Here is a 23,596-nt window from a genome sequence, read left to right on the forward strand (position 1 = left end):
TGTTAAAAATACTCTTTTTGCATGTTTTTCTTCAAGTAAATATCAGAAGAGGTTTGAAGGTGTTTGTATTCACCGCTGCACTCTGTCAATGTCCAACATGGGCCGTGTTGCTTTAGGGAGTGACTCACAAATGAAGATGCTGCTGAGCTTTAAGACTCCGAGTATTCAATATATATGATCAATACATGGATTCTCAACAGCAGGTCATTAAGACTGTTCAGGCCAATCAAGCGCTTATTCTCCTGTGTGAGAGAGATGTGCCGTTTCATTTAGCTCCCGGTGATTCATGGGAGTTTCCTTATTAAGAAGGACCTCTCATGTAAAGCGAGCTCATTCACATGATCGCATGCCTGTTGGTACAGTATTAATGAAATCAAATAGAGATTTATGTATTTGGGCAAGAATGAGTTATTGTATTTTATGCACGGCTCGTTGGAAAGCTTCATTCTGATTAGCCAGTCGCTAATAACACTTATATAACACACGGTAATCTGGATGCTGCAAATTATTTTGACAGGTACAGTTTAATATTAAACAAAAATGTCATTTTATATCTTTTAATATGACATATTTACAAATGATTCAACCAAATAGTGTGTCCGTGACATCTTATCTTATCTTATCTTATCTTAAAAGTAGTGCTGGGCAAAGATTAATCGCGATTAATCGCATACAAAATTTTTTTTTGATTTTTGGCATAATATATGTGTGTGTACTGTGTCTAATTATTATGTATATTTAACCACACACACATTCATATATTCATTTCAGAATTGTTTTACTTATATATACATTTTTAAAATTTATATTTAATATAGAATATATAAAATATAAATATATATATATACATGTAAATGTTTCTTAAATACATACATGAATGTGTGTGTATTTATTTATACATAATAATTACACACAGCACATACTTATATATTATGCCAAAAATCACTTTTATTTTGTATGCGATTAATCGCGATTAATCTTTGCCCAGCACTACTTATGCGAGTTTTCCTCGCAGAAGGTCTGCATACAATAAAAATAAGCATATAAAAAAATTAAAATCAATATTTAATGTTCCTTACCTTACTTATGAATAGCTGTGTAATAAGCTGGATAATGTACAGGCAGCCGGTTGTTATCGCGAATAAGCCCCTTCAGTGCAGTGGCGCAAATTCAAAATATCTTTGTTGCGTCATGTGTATTGTCAAAATAAGCGCCTGCTGCACACGCATCAAAACCGTTTATGATAAAAGAGACGCTTACGTTCACAAAATACACACAAGACATTCCCCTAAAGGTGCAGTGTATAATTTTTAGAAGGATCTCTTGACAGAAATGCAATATAATATACAAAACTACATTATCATGGGCGTATAAAGACATTTGGTAACACTATATTTAACGGTGTCTTTGTTACACATGTTACATTTAATTGTTATAGTACTAACAGTTAATTATGCATAATTACATGCAACTAATCCTAAACCAAACCCTATTCCTAACCCTACAGTAAGTGCATGCTGTTGATGATTATTACTTGGTACTTAAATATATAATTACAATGTAACAGTGACGCCTTAAAATAAAGTGTAACCAGACATTTTTATAATGACTCGTTATGTTTTTATTACCTTTGAATGAGATGTTTTTATTTACATGCACGAGGGTCCCCTTATGTGGAAGTCGCCAATTTGTGCCACCACGTTTCTACAGAAGCCGTGAATGGCCAAACTTTTTTGTCTCCGACGATGACATGTTTTTTTCCGGTGGTGGCTACCGTAGCTTCTCTATGTGTTTCAAAAGCGAGGGGTGAGCAGTGGGCTGAGCCGTTGGTTGCAATTCGCAACCTCACCACTAGATGCCGCTAAAATTTACACACTGCACCTTTAAATAGTCCGATTTTTATTTTTTTGTGTCACTGTCATGAATTTTTGCGTTTTTTCGTGATCGTATCACAAATTTCTGTTTACGTGTCATTGTCACATATTGGTTACTCAGCTGTTATGTCCTATTTTCTTGCATTGTCGCTTTGGTTACGAGTTAGATTTGCATAAAATGACATCCTTACCTTGGAAAAAAAAGAATAAAAAAGTTACGTGACTATATCAAGAAATTTCGTGAGACTGGGAAGGTATCTGGCAAACGCGAGCATCTCTTTTATCATAAACCCTTCAGATGCGTCTGCAGCAGGCACTTATTTTGACAAGACACGTGAAGGACACAGTTTACGCTTAGAACACATATTTGGAAATTACCAACCACACACATGACGGGCTACACTGTAAAAAAAACTTTGCTGTCTTAAAATTTTTTGTTGAATCAACTTAGATTTACAAGTCATGTCAACAGAAATGAGTTGTCACAACTTATAAAATATAGTTGAGAAAAGTCAACTTAATTTTATTAGTTATAACAACTCACCTGTAGTTATAACAACTCATCTCTAGTCTAGATAAATAATAGTAAGTTGAAATGACTTGTAAATCCGAGTTGATTCAAAAAAAAATTTTAAGGCAGCAAAGTATTTTTTACAGTGTACATACATGATGTGACGAAAAATTTTGAGGCAACAAAGTATTTTTTTTACAGTGTAGTGTCAATTATACTGATGTTATTCATTGATATTTTTTGCATTGATAAGATATTAATATATAAGTGACTATTTTGTTTATTACCAAAAAAATCATCCAACGCAATCTATAGAACGTTATGTTAAAAAATAACCTTGATAAAACTTTATGGTAAGGTATATTGAAATTGCATTTAAAAGATTTAATACATTTAAAAAAAGAAAAAATTGTACACTTTTCAAAAAGTACACTTTTACACCTAAAATGTTCACATTAGTACCTTAAAGATATTTTCAGTATCTCAACCAATCAAGTGACACCTTGGGTACGCTTTGACCATTTTTTTTCTAAGTGTGTTATTGAATTTTAATATTAATATTTTAATAGAGAATAATAATTGTGTTCACAAAATGCATAATATCTATAAGGGAAAATATGTTACACTTTGCAGATCATATGTTCATTGCAGATCCACGGGAAGATTTGTGATTTCTGGACATCCAGTAAGAATCAGTAATTTATTCAAACAGCATTATAGATGAAAAGAAGGATGTAAGATGGGTCCGGGGAGAGCTGTAGGCATGTGTGCTTTTGTAAGGGATTCTCCAGCCCAACAGCTAAAACATTGCTGATGCTCTAGTAAAGAAATGCTTGTTAGGGCAGAATATAGCCAGAGCTCCAGGGACCATCCAGATACAGTGACTATTCATAACTGTAATGGGTATCAACCACGTCGACAAAAAGCCCGTGAAAGAAAGCGAGAGATGCTGAAAACACAAATTTACAGGGAGCATTATTGTTTCAAATGTGTTGAAAAAGGTTTTCCTGCGAAACACATCTTAAGACTTTAATATCAACGGTTTATTCTGTAATAAAACAAGGATAAAGAAATGAAAAAAATGACATTTTTATAATTTTTGTTAAAAAAACAGCATTTGCACATTGCAGATCTATGCATTTTTTTTAAACAAATAAAATAATTTTAGAAACACATGCAATCATCAGCTCATATCCCTTTGGACTCCTCCATAATAAGCTGTTCTCTGTTTAATCCAGTCCCTCATGTCACCCGTATGTTTTTTAGGCTGGACTCACCACGAGTACTCAAACCACAGGAGAGACGCATCCACAGGCGACGCCTTTCTACGGACACCACAAACCCATCGCCGGGTGCACATGTCTCGCTCCCAGAGAGAGAACACCGGGAGCCGCCCTGATATCTGCTCTGTGATGGCAACCAACAGACTCCCCTCGGCTAAACCTGCCACATGAACCGCCTCTTCTGCTGCGCAAAGCTGAGCATCACCGTTGTTACTGGTTACAAACGCATCTTCTTTCATCCTTTTGATGTCCTTTTGTGACATCAGTCTGCCTGGTGTGAGCAGATGCAAGACAGAAACAGTGCACATTTTTTTATATATATATTTTTTTACAGGTGTACAGGTAGAGGAGAAATTTATATAGACTGGTAGTGCACTTATTAATGGGTAAAAATGATTTGTTAAATAACAAATGTGAGCTGAAAGAAAAGACATGACAGTGGGATCTGGAAGAGAGCTGTGTAATTCAGTAAATGGTGCAGAGGTTGTGATGGGTGTATGGGCGGGTGTGTGTGTGTTTGGGGGGATGGGGGTTGATCCGGGGGGAAAGGAATGAGTTGTGCAGCACATGTAAAGACAGAAAACATTACTACTGAAAAAGATAAAGCCATTGCTATTTTATTCTGCACCTGATTTTGCATCATGTTGCATTTGCATGCCTGTTGAGTTTATCACCACAGGCACTTTCTAGTAAGTTGCATCTTGCGAATGCATTTAAATGTATCAGTGTAAACGAGCGAGCACATTTCAGGAAAGCCGACCGGAGCTGAGGGTAACTCGTGTCCCAGCGGCTGACTCTAATGATGTGCTTGGGTTTGGCGGTGATGAGTGACAGCTTCTGTTATTCTGCAGATCTGTGCTGAATCTGAAAATCACAGACAGAGTCTGTAAAAAAGACAGGACTGGGACGGTTTATCTACAAATCACACCAAAGATATAGAAGTCAGTAATACTTTGATGGTAAAACTTGTTGTATTTGTTAACATTATGCATTAGCTGACATGATCAAACGATGAACAATACTTTTACAGCATTCGTTAATCCTAGTCTATGTTCATTTTTGCATTTACTAATACGTTTTTTAAAGGCGGGGTGCACGATCTCTGAAAGCCAATGTTGACATTTAAAATCACATAGACAAACACGCCCCTACCCCAATAGAATCTGGACCTTCTTTTGATAAACCCGCCCCACACATACGCAACCCAGGCAACTGCTGATTGGCTACAAGTGTGTTTTGGTACTCGGCTCAACCAAAAATCGTGCACCCCGTCTTTAAATCAAAAGTTTGTTAATGCACAATGAACTAAAATGAACAGTGTTATCATCAACTGCTATGTTAACAAATACACCCTTTTTTGTAAAGTGTTACCTGGTACTCTTGTGGAAAACTTGCTTTGTGATTGGTGAATTGTGTTTTTGCTGTCAGCTTAATTGTTTAATTGACCCAGAGAAATATTACTACACAAGTTCCCTTTCTCTCAAATCAATCTACAGAAACATAAAATTCAGCATGAAATATAATATCTACAAATTTTATTTAAAAAAATACATTCTTAAAAATGTTATGTTTCTGTAGCTCAGTGATATAGCATTGCATAAGCAGCGCAAAAGGCATAATGATTGCTTTTGATAAAAGCGTCTGCCAAATGCATAAATGTAAATATGGACATTTATATGCTCGGTAGAGCCTTACGTTAACAGTGCAAAAGGTCATGGGTTTAAACCCAGGTAACAAATACTGATTCAAAAATGCATCCCTTGTATTGCAATGTCGCTTTGGATAAAAGAGTCTGCCAAATGCATAAATGTGAAAATAAAAGTGCTACAAAATGTTCTTCGCGTCAATGTTTTTTTTTTCAAAAGGACCATTTATTTCTTACCTTTTTGTAATGTAAAGAATTTTTTTTCACTATAAGAACCTTTTGTGAAACAAAAAATGTTTTTCAGATGTTAAAGGGAACCATACAGCCAAAAATGGTTCTATTGCATTGATTAGCACCTTTATTAATTGTAGTGTACGTACACAAATGTATACAGCATTAGTAATAACATTTTTATATTTTATAAGATTTATTATACATATTATTAACAATTTAATGTGTGCTGTATCATTTTAAACCACACATGTATTCTATTATTATCAGTCAGTGTATGGCTAGTCAAATCTAATTAAAGGTTAATGTTTTTCCTGAAACGCAATGAGTCGGCCCAGCGCCTCACTGCTCAAGAAGCAAATGCTCTGATTTGTCAAGGTCAATTAATGAAAGCAGCTAAAAACTCACACGCCCTCAGGGGTCCTGAATCTTAACAGAATGCACATTAAATGACATAAATTCATGTCCTCCAATTAAGATCATTTAGAGGAAGCTGTCACACGCAACTGTGATTTTACTGCGGTTAGTGTTTTCTCAGTTTTACACTCACTGCATACATGTGTGCCGTGCCATTGCTTGAATTGATGTACAGCTTACTTTACACCTGTGGTCATGGGATTTGGTTGTTTGGCTCTCTCTTTAAAAGAGCAGTAGCCCTGCACCTTTAAGGCTGCGGAGGAGAAAATCAGAGGAGAGAAAGACAGAGAGAGAGAGAGAGAGCGCACGAGAGAGAGCGCGAGCTGTTGTGTTGTGTGATGCTGTGGTGCTGATGCTGAGCTCTGGAGTCATCAGTGCAGCAGGGGAAGATGCGCGTGCTTGCTGACTGCTGGACGGCGCGAGGCGGTGAAGAGGGATGTTGCTCTGAGTTCAGCTAACAGCCATCATCTCAATCCATTTAAAAGCTGAAATTTCAGGGCATTTTCTTTTCTTTCTTTTTCGTTCTTTTTTATGATTTTCTTTCTTTTCCCGTAAAGTTCTGATATGATTTTGACTCTGGATTTACTTTTAATTCTGCGTTAATTGGGCTTTTGGTTTCGTATGACACTACACCTGTGCGCAGTGCTCTCAGTAAGCGCGCGCTCTGACTCAGCATCGCACCTGCCTGCCTCTCATCATCTCGCGCCACAGCTGGAGCTCAGTCCCGCTTTAAACGGAGATTTGCCGGGAGCGCACGCCTCAGCCACGCGTGCGAGCGAGCGACAGTGCGTGCGTGTGATCGAGGAACAGAAAGAGAGTGAAGGAGAGAGAGAGAGAGACCTTCGGTTCACATGCATCTCTTTTACTGGAACTATTAATTACAGATAATTGATACATATACGCAAGGAATTGTTCGGAGGAAAAGTGCGCAGTGGTCAAAGACAAACCTTAGTTTGGAGATAGAAAGGTCCGGGGCATGTGGATATTGGCCATCATCTTTTTCCAGTGCATTTTGAATGGTAAGTGGTCTTTTTCATTTTTACGCACATTTTTGATAAATTAAGTGTGCATTTAATCATTAGATGATGTTTTGAATATGTGATGCATGCTGCTCGAGTTGGTCACATCCGCAGGTTAATTCTATTCAACTCTACCCACCATTTCACAGCACCATGCCCTTACCCTTTAAAGCCTGTCGTAAACAATTTTGCCAATTTACCAAATAATGTGCATGCTGTTTTCCCCTCAAAATATTGTTTTAAAGATACGCAATTAATTTGCAGGAGTTAATTATTCAAGAACAACCAGCAATTGATTCTCAAATGAGCATAAAATCGTGCGTAAAACGTAATCACTGTGTAAAACGTAAATCAGTCTCTCTACTACCTTTTACAGTATAAATTGTATAACATGCATGCACGAGTATGTGATTATTATTATTATTAAATGCATCATCAAGAAATGAATCGTGATTTTCTTTTCTTTTTTTTCTCTTTTTGCTTTTTCCTTTTTAATGTCCATTGATGTTTTCAAATAATCTTTAAAATAAATTAAATTGTTAACGTTCAATTAAAAATATACATTTAAAGAAAAAAATAAATAATGAATAAAGTAGTGAAGCAGATTAAGTGATTAAAAAATAAGAAGGTCCTTGCAAATCTTATGAGGAAACAACAAATATTTTGTTTCATTATAGCATCCTGGCTTAGCCGCCATGTTTCAAGAGGACACACTGAAGCATTGAATGAAAAAAAAAAAATAATTCCCAGTCAATCAATTGCCATTTTATATGAGCCCTCAAACCATTTCCAAAACATTTACGTAAACATATTTTTTGTTTTCGATTTTCCGAATCCCATAAAATTCTACAGCAAATACTCGACAGGAGGGGAATGTGTTGATGGTTTTAAAATGGAGAGACAGTGAGTGGGTGCTGGTTGCTGGGCTAAATCAGGATGGGTGTGTTTGTGAGAGAGAGAGGGATATTGGGTGGGGGGGCAAGCATGCAGGAAAATGGGGGTATTTTGGCGGTTTTAACAGTGGAACACTCCGGGCCCCTTATATCTGACCTGGGTCGTTTCACACGAACTGACCGGTGATAGTAGTAAATAAATCAAACCAAGAGATGGGTCAAAAATAAAAAATAAGAAGACTCGGCAATGCTGTAGCACAATGGTTGTCGTAGTGCACTGGTTTACAGTAGAGATGAGCCGGGACGGGCTCTGCGATTATTCTTCGAATTTCATGGAAGCAAATCAATCACAGTCACACTTTTTGCAAGATAATTGTGAAATTTCCATCTGTCCGATGATCTTTTCGCAAGCTTTGCCGGATTTCCGCAGGGCTATGACAAAGCCAGAATGGGCAGTCGTTTAACCTCAATTAATAGTATATCAATGAAATTGATCATCATTTCAGAGGGATTTTTTGCTTGGTGAACTGAGCGCCTGTTGGACTGGGTGTAAATGTGCATTTCTAAAAAGCATTTTGAGAGTTTCTGTTTGATCAATATGTTTCCATTTGTGGCGTTGTGTTTGCTCTAGTATATGTAGGTCTGTCGGATGATACATTGATCAGTTTTTTGATGCAGTGCTGTTTCTTTTAGCGCAGTGAGCTCTCTCTCTCTCTCTCTCTCTCTCTCTCTCTCTCTCTCTCTCTCTCTCTCTCTCTCTCTCTCTCTCTCTCTCTCTCTGGGCAGTGTAGCATGTTTCTTGCGGGTGTGTGGGGGAGAGAGAGAAAGAGAGAGAGAGAAAAGAAGCCATACAAAATGAGGCTTTCATGATTTGGTTAAGCTCACAGCCCAGTTCTCCTCTGGTCTCTATGGAAACCTGTGAAATGTATGTTGGTGCAATGGCCTTGGAGCTTCCTGCACAGGTGACCCCGGAAGTGTTCCGTAATGACTGCCAGATGTACGGAGGAAAACACTGCGTGCTTGTTTACGAAGCCGTTCGGGATCTTTATCCGAGTGTTAAGGATAAATTAATTCCCCAGCTGCTTAAACATCCCTGCAGGGATTTCAGTTTTATCCTTGTTATTCCTAGACTGACTTTTGGAGAGCTGGTCAGTCGCTCTTGATCTAGATTTCCAATTTGAATTAATTTATAAAATACGTTTACAAAAGATTAGCTCATCCAAAAACGTATTTTCTTGCATTCATGTCATTCCAAACCGGCTTGATTTTTTCATGCAATTATAATAAATTGTATGCTGAACTAATTCAAATGTGATCCTGTCTGTGAGATTGAGATGAATCCAGGACTAGGCCTTAGTTATACTATTAGGGAATTTATGTATTTTTGCAAACATACTTTACAAAAACAATACCGGTGTGCATCTTGAGACAAAACAATGGCACTGATATCAGTTAAGATGTCAGTGCAAGATGTTTTTTTTTTTATTGAGGCAGCTTAAACATGCATTTTAGTTTGGGACCTGTCCAGGAAACTGACCCAAACAGTTTAGGAACATCAAAAATTGATTTCTCTCATTGATTTAACATTGGTCTCACTCAGTCAATATTAGAGATATCAAGGTTATAATTTCACAGAATGATCTTTACATTATACAAGATGATTTTATGAAGAAAACATTAAATTACTTTAGCTGGGTTTTCACAGGCAGTGTCACACTTTAAAAGACTTAAAAGAATGATTAATTTATTTAAATTGAAAAACAACTTCTGTTTCAAAGTTTTTAAAGGATTAGTCAATTTTCTCAAATTTACTCACCAGCATGTCATCCACAATGTTGATGTCTTTCTTTGTTCAGTCGAGAAGAAATTATGTTTTTTGAGGAAAACATTCCAGGATTTTTCTTATTTTAATGGACTTTAAATGGACCCCAACATTAACAGTTTTAATGCAGTTTAAAATTGCAGTTTCGAAGGACTCTAAAAAATCTCAAACGAGGCATAAGGGTATTATCTATCGAAACAATTGTCATTTTTGGCAAGAAAAATAAAAAATATGCACTTTTAAACCACAACTTCTAGTCTTGCTGTGGTCCTGTGATGGGCCAGCGCGACCTCTTTCGTAATGGCGTGGAAAGGTCACGTGTTACATATATGAAACGCACATTTGTGGACCATTTTAAACAATAAACTGACACAAAGACATTAATTAGTATCATTCGACATACAACAACGTCGCAACGGTCCTCAGTCTCCACACTTGTGAACACTGGGGCGTAGTTTCGATGCATCATTCGTGACCTCTTGATGTGATGATGTATTACGTGAGGTCCCGCAGGTGCATCACAGGACTGGGGGAAGACGAGAAGTTGTGGTTTAAAAGTGCATATTTTTTATTTTTCTTGCCAAAAATTACCCTTATGCCTCGTTTGGGATTGTTTAGAGTCCTTTGAAACTGCAAATTTATATTGCATTAAAACTGTTAAGTTTTGAAATGTTTTCCTCAAAAAACATAATTTCTTCTCGACTGAACAAAGAAAGACATCAACATTTTGGATGACATGGTGGTGAGTAAATTATCTGGATATTTTTTTTTTTTTAGAAAAAAGTTCTTTGAAAATATATTTTCTAGCGTTCCACAGAAGAAAAAAGTTAATATAGAATAGAATGGTTAGTCAATACGATTTTCATTTTTGGCTAAACTATTACTTTAACAAAAATCATTTGTATGATTTTATCTAATAACAAACATTTTCACAATTCACTCATCATTTTCCTAAGCTCACCTCTCTGGTATTAAACAACTAATGTTTTTGCATGTAAAACCATGGCGAGTTGTTTTCAATGGCTCTTGTGTTTTTGAAGAGCTCTTGAGACCGTGTGCATATTAACACACAAATGTAATTGGAACAGAACAGCATGCGCATGCACCGACACAGCAGAAAGTACGAGCGATGTTGTTTTTGTAAACCGATGCTAAGGTTCAGCTCTCAAATGGACACGAATAAACAGTGTAGTTTCGAGCAAAGTGGCCAATCAGCTGTCGCTTTCACTGAAACGGGTTAAGAGAGCTTTTAGTTGAATCCAGATCAAACAGAGAAAAGTGTGTGGGCACATCCATTTGTTTTTCCCCAACTATGCACCAGTGTTTGAAGACACACTAATGGTAAAGAGAAATCAAGGCCATGTTTGCAGATTTGAACTGAGAGGATTATTTCATTGTGACTTGCGTTGCAAACGGGCCTTTAGCCTGCAGTCCTCAGATTACTCGCTCTGAAAGTTTAGCAAACACTTAGCAAAATAACCAATGAAACAGTCACCGTTATATTAATGGTTAGAATCATAAATATACGGATATGAAATTTCAAATGAACGAATCAAAGGTTTTTACAAAGCTATGGATATGTATAATATGCTTCATAGTGTGTATTATAATGTCTTTTACGACAGGCAAATGTTAGAAATGTTATATTTGGCAATTGTGAATACACACATATGTTTTTTCTTTCATATTTTAGATCTTCAATGAGACATTTTGTAGTATCCCACATTTTAAATACTTTAGTATACTTTTTAAAGTAGTTGTCAAACTCCCAGATACTATAGTGTTTTTGAACCTTACCATACTAGATATTAGTAAGTATACTACCATATTTAGTAGTTACAAAATTCTATAGTATACATTAACAAAGTGGACACAAAAAAAATGCTAGTTTATTTTCCAACATGATCTCATGGCAGGTCGTGTTATAGTCACATATAGACATATGTCCATGGCACAAAATTCAGCTTTTTCCGTGCCTTGAGCATGAATGACTTTTTCGTGTCAGTCGCACACATTTCTATAAATAATTTTTCGTGTCAGTGGCACGACTTTCTTTTGGTGTACGAAGCCCCTAAGGGGACATGGAGCAAAAATTAAAAAAAGTTTGGTTTGCCTGCGCATGTGAAACTATCGCATGCTCACGTGAAACTATCGTGTGCTCACGTGAAACTACCGCGTTTAGATTCGCTCACGCACTTGAAACTATCGCATGCTCACGTGAAACTATCGCCTGCTCGCGTGAAACTACCGCATTTAGTTTTGTGCGCGCACTTGAAACTATCGCGTGCGCACGTGAAAGCAGTCGCACACATTTCTATAAATAATTTTTCGTGTCCGTGGCACGACTTTCTTTTTGTGTACGAAGCCCCTAAGGGGACATGGAGCAAAAATTAAATAAAGTTTAGTTTCGCGTGAGCACGTGAAACTATCGCATGCTCACGTGAAACTATTGCATGCTCAGGTGAAACTATTGTGTGCTCACGTGAAACTACCGCGTTAAGATTCGCTCGCGCTCTCGAAACTATCGTGCACGCACGTGAAACTATCGCCTGCTCGCGTGAAACTACCGCATTTAGTTTTGTGCACGCACGTGAAACTATCGCGTGCGCACGTGAAAGCAGTCGCACACATTTCTATAAATAATTTTTCGTGTCCGTGGCACGACTTTCTTTTTGTGTACGAAGCCCCTAAGGGGACATGGAGCAAAAATTAAATAAAGTTTAGTTTCGCGTGCGCACGTCGAAACTATCGCATGCGCCCGTGAAACTTGCGTGCGCCCGTGAAACTATTGCATGCTCACGTGAAACTACTGCGTGCTCACATGAAACTACCGCGTTAAGATTCGCTTGCGCACTTGAAACTATCGCGCACGCACGTGAAACTATCGCCTGCTTGCGTAAAACTACCGCATTTAGTTTTGTGCGCGCACGTGAAACTATCGCGTGCGCACGTGAAAGCAGTCGCACACATTTCTATAAATAATTTTTCGTGTCCGTGGCACGACTTTCTTTTTGTGTACGAAGCCCCTAAGGGGACATGGAGCAAAAATTAAATAAAGTTTAGTTTCGCGTGCGCACGTGAAACTATCGCATGCGCTCGTGAAACTATCGCATGCACACGTGAAACTATCGCATGCGCACGTGAAACTATCGCATGCTCACGTGAAACTACTGCGTGCCCACATGAAACTACCGCGTTAAGATTCGCTTGCGCACTTGAAACTATCGCGCACGCACGTGAAACTATCGCCTGCTCGCGTGAAACTACCGCATTTAGTTTTGTGCACGCACATGAAACTATCGCGTGCGCACGTGAAAGCGAAAGTTTCACGTGCCTACGCAATAGTTTCACGTGCGCACGCAATAGTTTCACTTGCGCGCGCGAAAGGGTGACTGACACGAAAAAGACATTCATGCTCAAGGCACAAAAAAAGCCATGGACACAAATAAATTAAACAAATTTTTTGTGATTATAACACGACTTTCTGTGAGATCAGTCTGTTATTTTCAAACCAGCGCTAGGTCAAAAAGGAACAAAGCCAGCGAGTTGGGTTAAATTATCCCAAAAATGATTATATTTGTCTCAACAAAGGGTTAAAACACCCCAGCATAGATTAAATTACTACAGTATATTAAAAATACCACAATTTACTATTGTAAATACTAAAGAATCCTACAGTATTTTTGTGAGATGTCAAGCTTTTTCTTCATGGGGCCCTTTGGTTGGTTTCCACAATGTAAGCAACCTCAGGTTTTACTGTAGGGTCCCAATGTAGGCATAATCCGCCCCAATAACCCAAGATTTTCAATATAAAGCAAATTTAAATGACTTCAGATTAATCCTTCACGCAAGTCCTTGTCAGAATAAATTAACTTAAACTCACAATTTTGGTTTTATGTTTTACTGAGAGAGACAGATTTTGTGAATACAACATCACTTCAAGAGGTAGAGCCTCTTAATACAGAGATTAGCTTATACACTCATTTTATTTTAACATTATCCACCCGAACACAAGCATGAATCATTTAAACAAACATACATCTAAGTAAAGACATTTTGTCGAGCAAACATTAATAGTAGTTAAAATGCCACAGAAAAGCACAATTACTACATACTGTGTTGGTCAAACGCTGCATTAGTATGTAGCACTAAAACATACCCACACCGACTATACTCAAATAAGTAGCCGCTACTCCAGTACATCAATGATTCGAGTCATTTGCCATAATGACATTTTGATGATCGGCTTTGTTAACTGTGTAATGAGAGCTAATGCTGATCAGTGTGCATATTTTTCATCAGCACAGTTTACTGTCGTGCAGCAGGAAATATGCCTGACAGACGGCCCTGCGCTTACAGCCATAATGTGTATTCATCTCCTGATTTGATGACTTGGCAGGAAAAGCACCTTGCGTTTCTACTGATTAGAACTTTTAATCTCAGTTTTTCAGTCTGGAGGCTTGATGACTTCGGCACAAAATGCTGTGGTGCTCAATTTGTGATCATGAATGAGAACGAGTTTTCATCTGAATAAGAAATGTCTGGGAGTATTGATGATTGTGGCCTGTGCTGTTGTGAGTATAAGAGATGATTTGTGTGTGAAAGTAAACTGGATAACCAGGTTCTTTATAGCCTTTTAAGACCTTAGCATAACATATGCGTTCAGTTATCTTATCCAGGTCAACACCACTTTTATGATGTGCACACATTACTGTATTGTAAATCAGTTTAACAAACTGCTAAGATAATGTTTATTAAGATGAATTACTGCATTTCCCCTTTGTAATCTCATGAGAAGAAACCGAATGCAATACAAACTGATCATAATGTGAAATGCAGCTTTAATACACTTTTAAAAAATGGTTATTGCAGCGTTGGGTCAATAAGGGACAAATCCAGTCGGTTGGGTTGTAATTTAACCTATACTGGGTTGTTTAAACCCAAAATGCTGGGATGTTTGAATCCATTGTTGTGTCAAATCTTAACATTTTCTGGCTTAATTTAACCCAGTGGCTGGGTTTGTTCCTTTTTGACTCAACGGTGGGTTAAAACCCCCACCATTTTTATAGTGCCACTTTAAAAATGCTACCCAGTCTCACAAGGTTTTGTGATATAGTTACGTAATTTTTTTTATTATTTTTTCGTGATATTATCACAAATTTCCGCGGTTTTTCGTGATCTTATAACGAATTTCTGTTTTCATGTGATTATCATGTATTGGTTACTCAACTGCTTTTCCTATTTTTAAACCATTGTCGCTTCGGTTTAGTGTTAGATTTGGTGCTTGCATTAGAATGTCACTTTATATATTGGTTTATACTAATTTTTCTGATTTATTTTTTTATATGACGCCTGGCGTTAGGGACTGGACTTCGGTTTGTGTTGGGATGTCATTGTATGTAAATCTAACCCTAAACCAAAGCGACAATGGTAAGAAAATAGGACAAAACAGTAACCAATCACACCATAATATAATAATATTATATTATTATATAATATATATAATAATAACCATAATCACACGAAAATAGGAATTTTTATACGATCACGAAAAAATGTGGAAATTTGTGATAATATCACGAAAAACTAATTTAAAGAATTACGTGACTATATAACGAAATTTCATGAGACTGGGCTGTATAAATAAGAGGATCTGTTTACATCATCCAAAAACAAAAGCTATAACATTTGATTTATTGTTACAAAAACATTTTGTCTTAGAATAAGACAGGTATATGGCAAGGTACAATTATACTGAATGTAAATTCTGATGAATTTTTTGTAATAATACATTTAAAACACATATAATACATATTAATATCTGTATCGTATAAGCTAAAGTACAGCCAAATGCAATTTTGCCTACAATATTTGTGATAACTTTTAATGTTTATATTTATAATTAAAATACATTTTAATTATAATATAAAATAAATATAAATAAAATATAAACGAAGTACATTTTTAGTTTATTAACTAAGTACATAACTAATTACATTTATTATATGTTTAATAACTTTTTAAATATATTATTGTATTATATTATGTTTTATATTCATATTTAATATTATGATAAATTATGTGTTAATTTAAATAGAAATATTTTACATATTTTTATTTAATATACAACTTAATTTTTATTATTTGTGAAACTGTCTGTGAAATCCAGGTTATAAAATCTCATAAACAATTGTTAGATTATGAGCATTAAAGTGCTAATTGATTTCAATCTTTGAAATGGTCTTACTCAGTCAATGTTAAAGTTATCAAGGTTGAAGTAAAGTAAAGTAAAGTATATTTTCACATTGTGTACAGTGTAACAGTAAATCACAAAAACATGATATTAGCTGAGGTTTCACAATTTTGTCATCATTTACTCATCCTCATGTTGTTTTAGACCAGTGGTTCTCAAACTTTTTTCAGCGTGCGGCCCCCCTTGTATACAGTGCATTCTTTCGCGGCCCCCCGAAAGAAAATTTAGGACAAAAACTGTTCTAAAAAAATATATATTTTAATTAAACAAAACATATTAAATTATACCTAGTAGTGCTGTTGGTTAGTTGGCTTATTATTTTATAGGTTTAATTACACAGAATTCATGATAAACGAATGTATTTTATAAAATGTAATAAAACTGGGGCCCCCCTGGCACCCTCTTGCGGCCCCCCTGGGGGCCCTAGCTCCCAGTTTGAAAACCACTGTTTTAGACCTGTAGAAATTTCTTGTTTTTGATGAACACAAAATAAGAAATTTTGTTTAATGAGGGTAAGCACACAGCTGGTGGAAAGCATTGACTTCTATAGTAGGAAAAACAAATATTATGAAAGTATGCAGGGCCGCATTAACCATAGGGCTAGGCGGGGCTAAAGCCCCGGGGCCCGAACAAGTAGGGGGCCCGTGATTGGCTCTGTGAAGCAGATTGACTACTACTAGCCATCTGATTGCCAAAGCCTTACCACGCCATCTACAAATTAGGTTTTTGCCGCCAGCCGCAGCATGCGCTTTTGAAGAAACGCTGAGAGCGGAGAAGCGCCCAACGTCATTCGCGTCGGGCGCATTGTCCAATCGAATGAGGGGAGAGGCGGGCCTTACGTTGTGGCGAGGGAAGTTTACAAGGGCTTTGAAGAACCGGACTCCAGTCGCTCACTGTCTCCTGCGTCTTTGTGCACCTCTCACCCTCAAACAAGGTCAGAGCAAGCGTCCTATTTTTAAAGTTTCTGCTAATATGACAGTTAACAGTAAAAGAGCGCTCACGCGTCAATATTTGATTGACAAGACAGCTTACTCGGTGCTTGCTTAGCAATATAAAAAGCCGCGCCGTACTGTATAGGCTGTATAGTCGCAAAACGTAGAACAACATTTGGTCAGACATCACTTTAAAATGGCATAAAATGGTGAAATGCTTTACCATCAGAAATTAAAACACTGAAAGGACTCAAGGTTTTTAATACACATTTAAAGCAATGGCTAAAACTGAAACAACTTTGTGAACGCTGATTATACAGGCTACAATTTAATGTATACATTTGTTTAGATTCTGTGTTATAGTGACTACTACATCTATTTAAGCCCACATCTTATTTGATGTATTTGATGTATTTATTGTATATTAATAGCTATAAATTTGTGCTTCAATACTCTGTAATCTCTGTTTTAACCTTACAAGCCTAACCAGGGACAGGGGTTGCAAATTAGTCTTGGCTATAAACCTGTATGCATGGAATCTACTTTGTATTTTTTATAAAGCAATGTTTTATCCATTTGTCCCTGTCAAATAAACATTAAATAAATATAAATAAATAAATAAATCAAACATCAGAAATAAAGTAATTTACTGCCATTGACTGAATCACTTTTGTAAAATAAATAAGAATGAATGTTGAATTTATAGTGAAAGATAGGTACTGTATATTTGATTACTTTACACAATATAATATATTCAGTGCTTTAAGTTTTTCAAGTAGGTCGATTTCTTGTGTGCCTTTGTTCTATTGTTATTAATTGTAACTCTTGTCATCAGTAAGCTTGAGATTATTTTCTTAAGTGACTATTATTTTTTTGTGATATGGAAATTGGTCAAAAGAATTCTGAAATGTTAGTGGCATTAAATTTCCATATGATAAAATTCTTATTAAAAGTAATATAACTTGACTGTGAAGTATATCATTATTGTTAGATAAAATGACTCGTATAATGATAAAACATTTAGCTCATCGCCCACCCCAATATTCGCTATTAGCAAGTCATGTTTACAGGTTAGTGTTAATCTAACAGCTTTTTTCGTGCAACTGTTATTCTGAATTATTCTAGATTATATTTATGTAAAACAACTTCAGCAGTGTTTTAGAAAAATGTGTTCTCTCTGTAGTTGGTGACCTAAAGTGGTGTTGGGGGGGGGGGCTGCAGTAATTCGTAGCCCCGGGGCCCAGTGAGCTCTTAATGCGGCCCTGAAAGTATGTGATGATAAATGATGATGAATATATTTTATTAAAATGGGGTAGGCACACAGTTGACGGTTCCCAATGAATTCCATGGAATTTATTTTCCCAACTATGGAAGTCAATGGTTTCCACCAGCTGTATGCTTACCATCATTTATAAAAATATCTTCTTTGGTGTTTAATTCATACAGGTCTAAAACAACACATTAAGACATAATAATCATTTTTGGCTGAACTATCCCCTAAACAGTTAAAGTTTGACCACTCAATGTGTCTGCGTACCACAGCAGACAAAATACTGTGCCTAAAATCAACACCTAGAATTGTGTTACATTTACAAAGATCCCAGCAAACGTCTCATTAAAGCTGCTTGCGCCTCAGGTCTGTTCTGTTTCCTTTCCCTTCTCTATCGGCCCGTCCTCAGAAGTGATTATGCTAATTGCTGTTTGATCAGATGATTAAATTATAATTCGGTTAATCCTGAGCACTAAATGCTCTGAATACATTTACATCTGCTTGGCTGCGTCAGTGCGCAGGGACGCGTGGTTTAAGCCAGCGTGGAGAGCGGCTGACCTGCGAATCGCAGCCAAATATTAGCACATAACATGTTTAGAAAAGGCCAAAGACTGAGACAATTGGATACTGTATAAGCTTAACAAAACATGAAAATAAAACGAACTATTTCCTTATGCTTTTCAAGCCTTTTGTTTGGGTTTTTAGTTATTTAGGGTTTCAAGAGATCGTGCGTCTCTGTACGAATGTGTCCGATCTGATTCAGCACCTAAATCTAATGTAAATTTGCAAAAACATTTTACTACTAGTTGCTAGATGTAAATTTCAGTTTAATGCTTCTTCCATCTGCCATTATTTGGGAAAACAATTCATACCCAATAATGTCATATTATCAGGCTGGTTGGTCTCAAACAGAACGATGCTTTGATAGCATCACATAGCCGCAATGTTTATACCTTTCAGATAAATCAGCCCACGACAGGTTTACTCACAATACCGTGTAGTAATCTCTACATAATAAGCTGGAAAAGTAATTTACAAAAAAATCTCAACATATTTACTTTATTGCACAATTAAATTCAATATCTTTCTAGTTTAGCTGACTCAAGAATACACAGCGTGAGTCGTCGCATTACGCGTGCATCAGCACGAGCAGAAGAGATTCATTTAGCGCCGCTCGCCCTCCATCATCATCCGAGTCAGCGGTGCTTTTGATTCAGACATCAGCGGCGTCTGCTCCCGTAATTGATGTAGATCCACGGAGGCCGTTTGATCTCCCTCACCACCGGGGAGCTCTAAACGAACGTTTGCTCTGACATTATTCAGATGATATTCAAATCATCTCACTTAAGAGATGAAAAAATAACAAGAAACTTGGCTTTCCGGCGGGACGCACGGCTGCTCCCTCTCTCACCCTTCTCGGCATCTGGGGATATCTTTGGCTTTACATACTGCCAGAGAACGGTGGTCCATTAACCCAGACACGCTGAGTTGTGCTTAATATTCATGAGAGCAAATTGCAAGCTGGGTAAATTGCAAGCTCCCCGACGCCGGGCTCGGTGTAGCCTCGGGGCAGGGACAGGATTTTTAACTCTCCTGGCCGCTGTTCTGGACTTTCCGTACGCTCGCTTGCTTGCTTTCCGCACGCCCTTGCTTTAATTACCTCGAGCCGGTGACGTACTGTCAGGGTTCAGCGTGGGTTACAGAGGATGGAGGAGAATCTCTCCTCCTTTCTGCTGCGCAGACACAGTGGGCCTGCAGCCAACAAAGTGACCCATCCACCCACAACAGGGCCAGGATTTTATCCTCAGAGAGACAGTGTACTTGTTAGTATGATGTCAAACAGTGCAACCGTAAAGCAAGCATTTGTTTGTTGTGATAGATTATACAAGCAGCTTATCATTTTTAAAGCATATTTGATTTGTGCGGTTTTAAGACTGTTGCAGCATGTACAGTATTGTGCAAAAGTCTTAGCTTTGTTGTTGTAGCATGACCATCCATATTTTTATCACTCACTTTATTAACTCTTTCACCACCAGTGTTTCTTAAAAAAGTTGCCAGCCAGCGGCAGCATTTTTCATGATTTTACAAAAGTTTAATGCCTTCCAGAAAATTTTATTCTTTAAATATATAAACATATAATATATCAAATGAAAGAACAGACCATCTGCTTTCAAAAAAAAAAAAAAAAAAAAACATTTCATCCTACCTTCATTTGTTCTCTTTGTATCACCTCTCAAATATGGGTAGGTTTATTCAAAAACACCAAATTTTGAGCAAAAAGCTGAGATAATTCAATTTTTGTAAAAGACTTTTGATAGAGATCTACCGAGCCCTTAAGGTGACATTGGAGTAAACAAATCTAAAGTTTAGTTTCATGTGCTCACGCGAAACCATTTGTAGAATTTCAGGTGCGCACGTGAAACTAAATTACACAAAAATACAGTTGTTTGCCCGAGGGTTGCGGAAAAGTGGATAATAGCGGTATTACGGATTGCCAGAAATACTCGTCATTGGCAGGGAAGCATTTTCTCTTAAAGGACAAGTTTGGTATTTAATACTTAAAGCCCTGTTTTCATATTGTTTATGATGAAATAGAGCGGTTTTGACTGAAATTTCGACATATGCGGCTGCCCCGAGAATTTTCGGGTGTTTGTTGTTTCCCGTCCCACCTCTACAATGGGTTTATAGGTGCACTGGAACAATCCTTCCTAAAGTGCATTAAACTTTCGTTTACAAAGACGTGAAACTCACCGAGTGGTCAGGGGTGTTCACTGATATGCTCACACAAAAATCGCTGCAAAAGATGCTTTCCAACAGCTGTTTTAGCATTTGTTGTAAAATTGTGGACCTACTTTTCCAAAGGCCTCACACCCGTATATTCTTCCGCTGAGAGCTTGAATAATAGACACTCCAGCCCAGTTGATGGCGATAATCCACCTTTGCCAATTGCAAGAATACAAACAAAGTTCCCGGCGCGGAGTAATATCATACCTTACAGCACATCTAATAAAAGTCAGTGGAGTTGGCAAAAACTACGATAAAACCTGTTGGAATGCGTATTTTGCAGCGATTTTTGTGTGAGCATATCAGTGAACACCCCTGACCACTCAGTGAGTTTCACGTCTTTGTAAACGAAAGTTTAATGCATTTTAGGAAGGATTGTTCCAGTGCACCTATACACCCATTGTAGAGGTGGGAGTTGAAACAACAAACACCCAAAAATTTTCAGGGCAGCCGCATGTGTCGAAATTTCAGTTAAAACCGCTTCATTTAATCATAAACTATCTGAAAACAGGGCTTTAAGTGTAAAATACCGAACTTGTCCTTTAATTGACAAGTTGACTCATCAATGGCAAGGAAAGAGTTAAAGGAATATTCCACATTAAAAAAAAATCTGATAATTTACTCCACCATGTCATCCAAGATGTTTATATCTTTCTTTGTTTAGTCAAGAAGAAATAAAGTTTTTTGAGGAAAATATTCCAGGATTTTTCTCCATATAGTGAACATAAGTGGACCTCAACAGTTTACAGTTTCAATGCAGCTTCAAATGGCTCTAAACAATCCCAACTGAGGCATAAGGTTCGCTCTTATCTAGCGCAATGATCACCATTTTCGCCAAGTACTTTTAAACTCTAAACTTCTCGTTTTGCACTAGCCGTGTGATGCGCAAGCGCAACCTTGCGTATTACGTAATCACATCGAAAGGTCACACGTTACATATGAGAAACGAACACTTGCGGACCATTTTAAACAATAAACTGACACAAAGACATTAATATATATCATTTCACATATAACAAGGTCGGAACGGTCCTCTTTCTCCACACTCGTAAACACTGAAGCGGTGGTTTCGCATACATCATGCGTGAACTTTTGATGTGATTATGTAATACGTAATTTCACGTGGTACGTCACACGACTATGCGACTAGAAGCTGTGGTTTAAAAGTAGATTTGGCGAAAATTATGATTGTTTTTTGGCAAAAATTATGATTGTTTCGCTAGATAAGATCAGTTAGTTGGTTGCGATCAGTTAGAGCCCTTTGAAGCTGCAATTTTAAACTGCATTGAAACTGTAAATCTGTTAAGGTCCACTAAAGTCCACTATATGGAGAAAAATCCTGGAATGTGTTTTTAAAAAAAACTTTATTTATTCTCGACTGAACAAAGAAAGACATAAACATCTTGGATGACACGGGGGTGAGTAAATTATCAGATTTTTATGAAAGTGGAGTAATCCTTTAAGATACAAACAGAAAAGATTAGTGAGACCTCTTTTGGCACTAAACACATTTTGAGGAGACTGAAATCCTGAAGTCATTAGATTTGAAGTAGAAATTAGGATTTCATTTCATTTAGGTTTAAGAGATCCTGCAGGTCCTTTCTCAAGTATAAAAGGAGATCACACTAAACACTTCAGCTTATACTTTTATACTGTTTTTAATACCACATACAAATTTTCTGTATTTTCTGATTGTATTATGTGTGAAAATATTATATATGGTCATTATACCATTACAAAATAGCAAATAATATTGGCATGGTGCACTTTTACACAGTATTGTATTTGTGAACAATTTTCAGGACAATATGACATTTATAATATCATATGGTATAATGTTCATATCATCCAACATTAATGATATATTTGATTAAGACATGTGCTTGCTTTAAAAGAACAAATCCAGCATACTTTGGTTCATTTACAAAATACAGGTACTACAATATGACCATGTTTGCATGGTAAGGTTTAAAGACAATTTATTATTTTTATGAATTAAGCATGAAATATTTATTTCCAAAACAATATAAGCAATTGATCATGAGAATTTGAAATTGATTTAGAAAAAATGCAGGTTTTAAAAGGGACACAACATGTTTACATAAAAATTGCCATTGTTTTACATTGTTTTGGGGCTGGGGTACTGTGTAATAATACCATATAATTTTATGTTTATAGAAAGGTACTGTACCCTGCTAACATGGTGGTATTCATTGTACAGTAAATACCCTGATTTTTACAGTAGTATGGTAACAAATCAGTACCATATAAAGTTAATGTGGATTGACCACAACTCGAGTACATTGTAGTAGTCATCATAGTTTAATGTGTTTGCCTGGTCCTATTCCAGATCTCTAAGGGTTAATTCCAGGCTGTCCATGCAGTTTGCCGGGTAAATATTGATTGCATGTTACTTAAATAAATTGCCTGGCTAGTTTCAAAAAGGTTGTGATGGCTGGTTACACACTATCAGTGGACAAATGCTAATGTGTCTTCAAAAGACAAACACGTATTTCTGCTCGTCTCTAAATGTAACTCATTCTGCTCGAATGCTTCTCATTACAGACTTACAATCACACCTGTTACGTACATACAGTAGATACTGTATAGGCTATTAGAAACAGGTTTTCTTTACTTTTGCAACATTGAGTTTTTTTACTTG

The 23,596-nt window shown here is 36.8% G+C and overlaps 1 protein-coding gene across 3 annotated transcripts in view; it reads left to right on the forward strand.

Annotated features, from left to right (window-relative positions):
- The first annotated feature begins 6,298 nt into the window (after nucleotides 1-6,298).
- The window catches only part of dscama (Down syndrome cell adhesion molecule a), a 102,710-nt gene continuing 85,412 nt past the window's right edge, over nucleotides 6,299-23,596 (forward strand). Inside the window, exon 1 of one of the 3 annotated variants that reach the window (XM_055207867.2) lies at nucleotides 6,299-6,980. In XM_055207867.2, coding sequence (XP_055063842.1) covers nucleotides 6,938-6,980 — 43 coding nt within the window. In that variant the 5' untranslated portion in view covers nucleotides 6,299-6,937. The remainder of the gene's footprint in view (nucleotides 6,981-23,596) is intronic. The other 2 variants (XM_055207865.2, XM_055207866.2) reach the window with 2 other exon arrangements.

Source organism: Misgurnus anguillicaudatus, chromosome 12 (genome assembly GCF_027580225.2).
Source record: "Misgurnus anguillicaudatus chromosome 12, ASM2758022v2, whole genome shotgun sequence".
In the NCBI taxonomy this organism is placed as follows: Eukaryota; Metazoa; Chordata; class Actinopteri; order Cypriniformes; family Cobitidae; genus Misgurnus; species Misgurnus anguillicaudatus.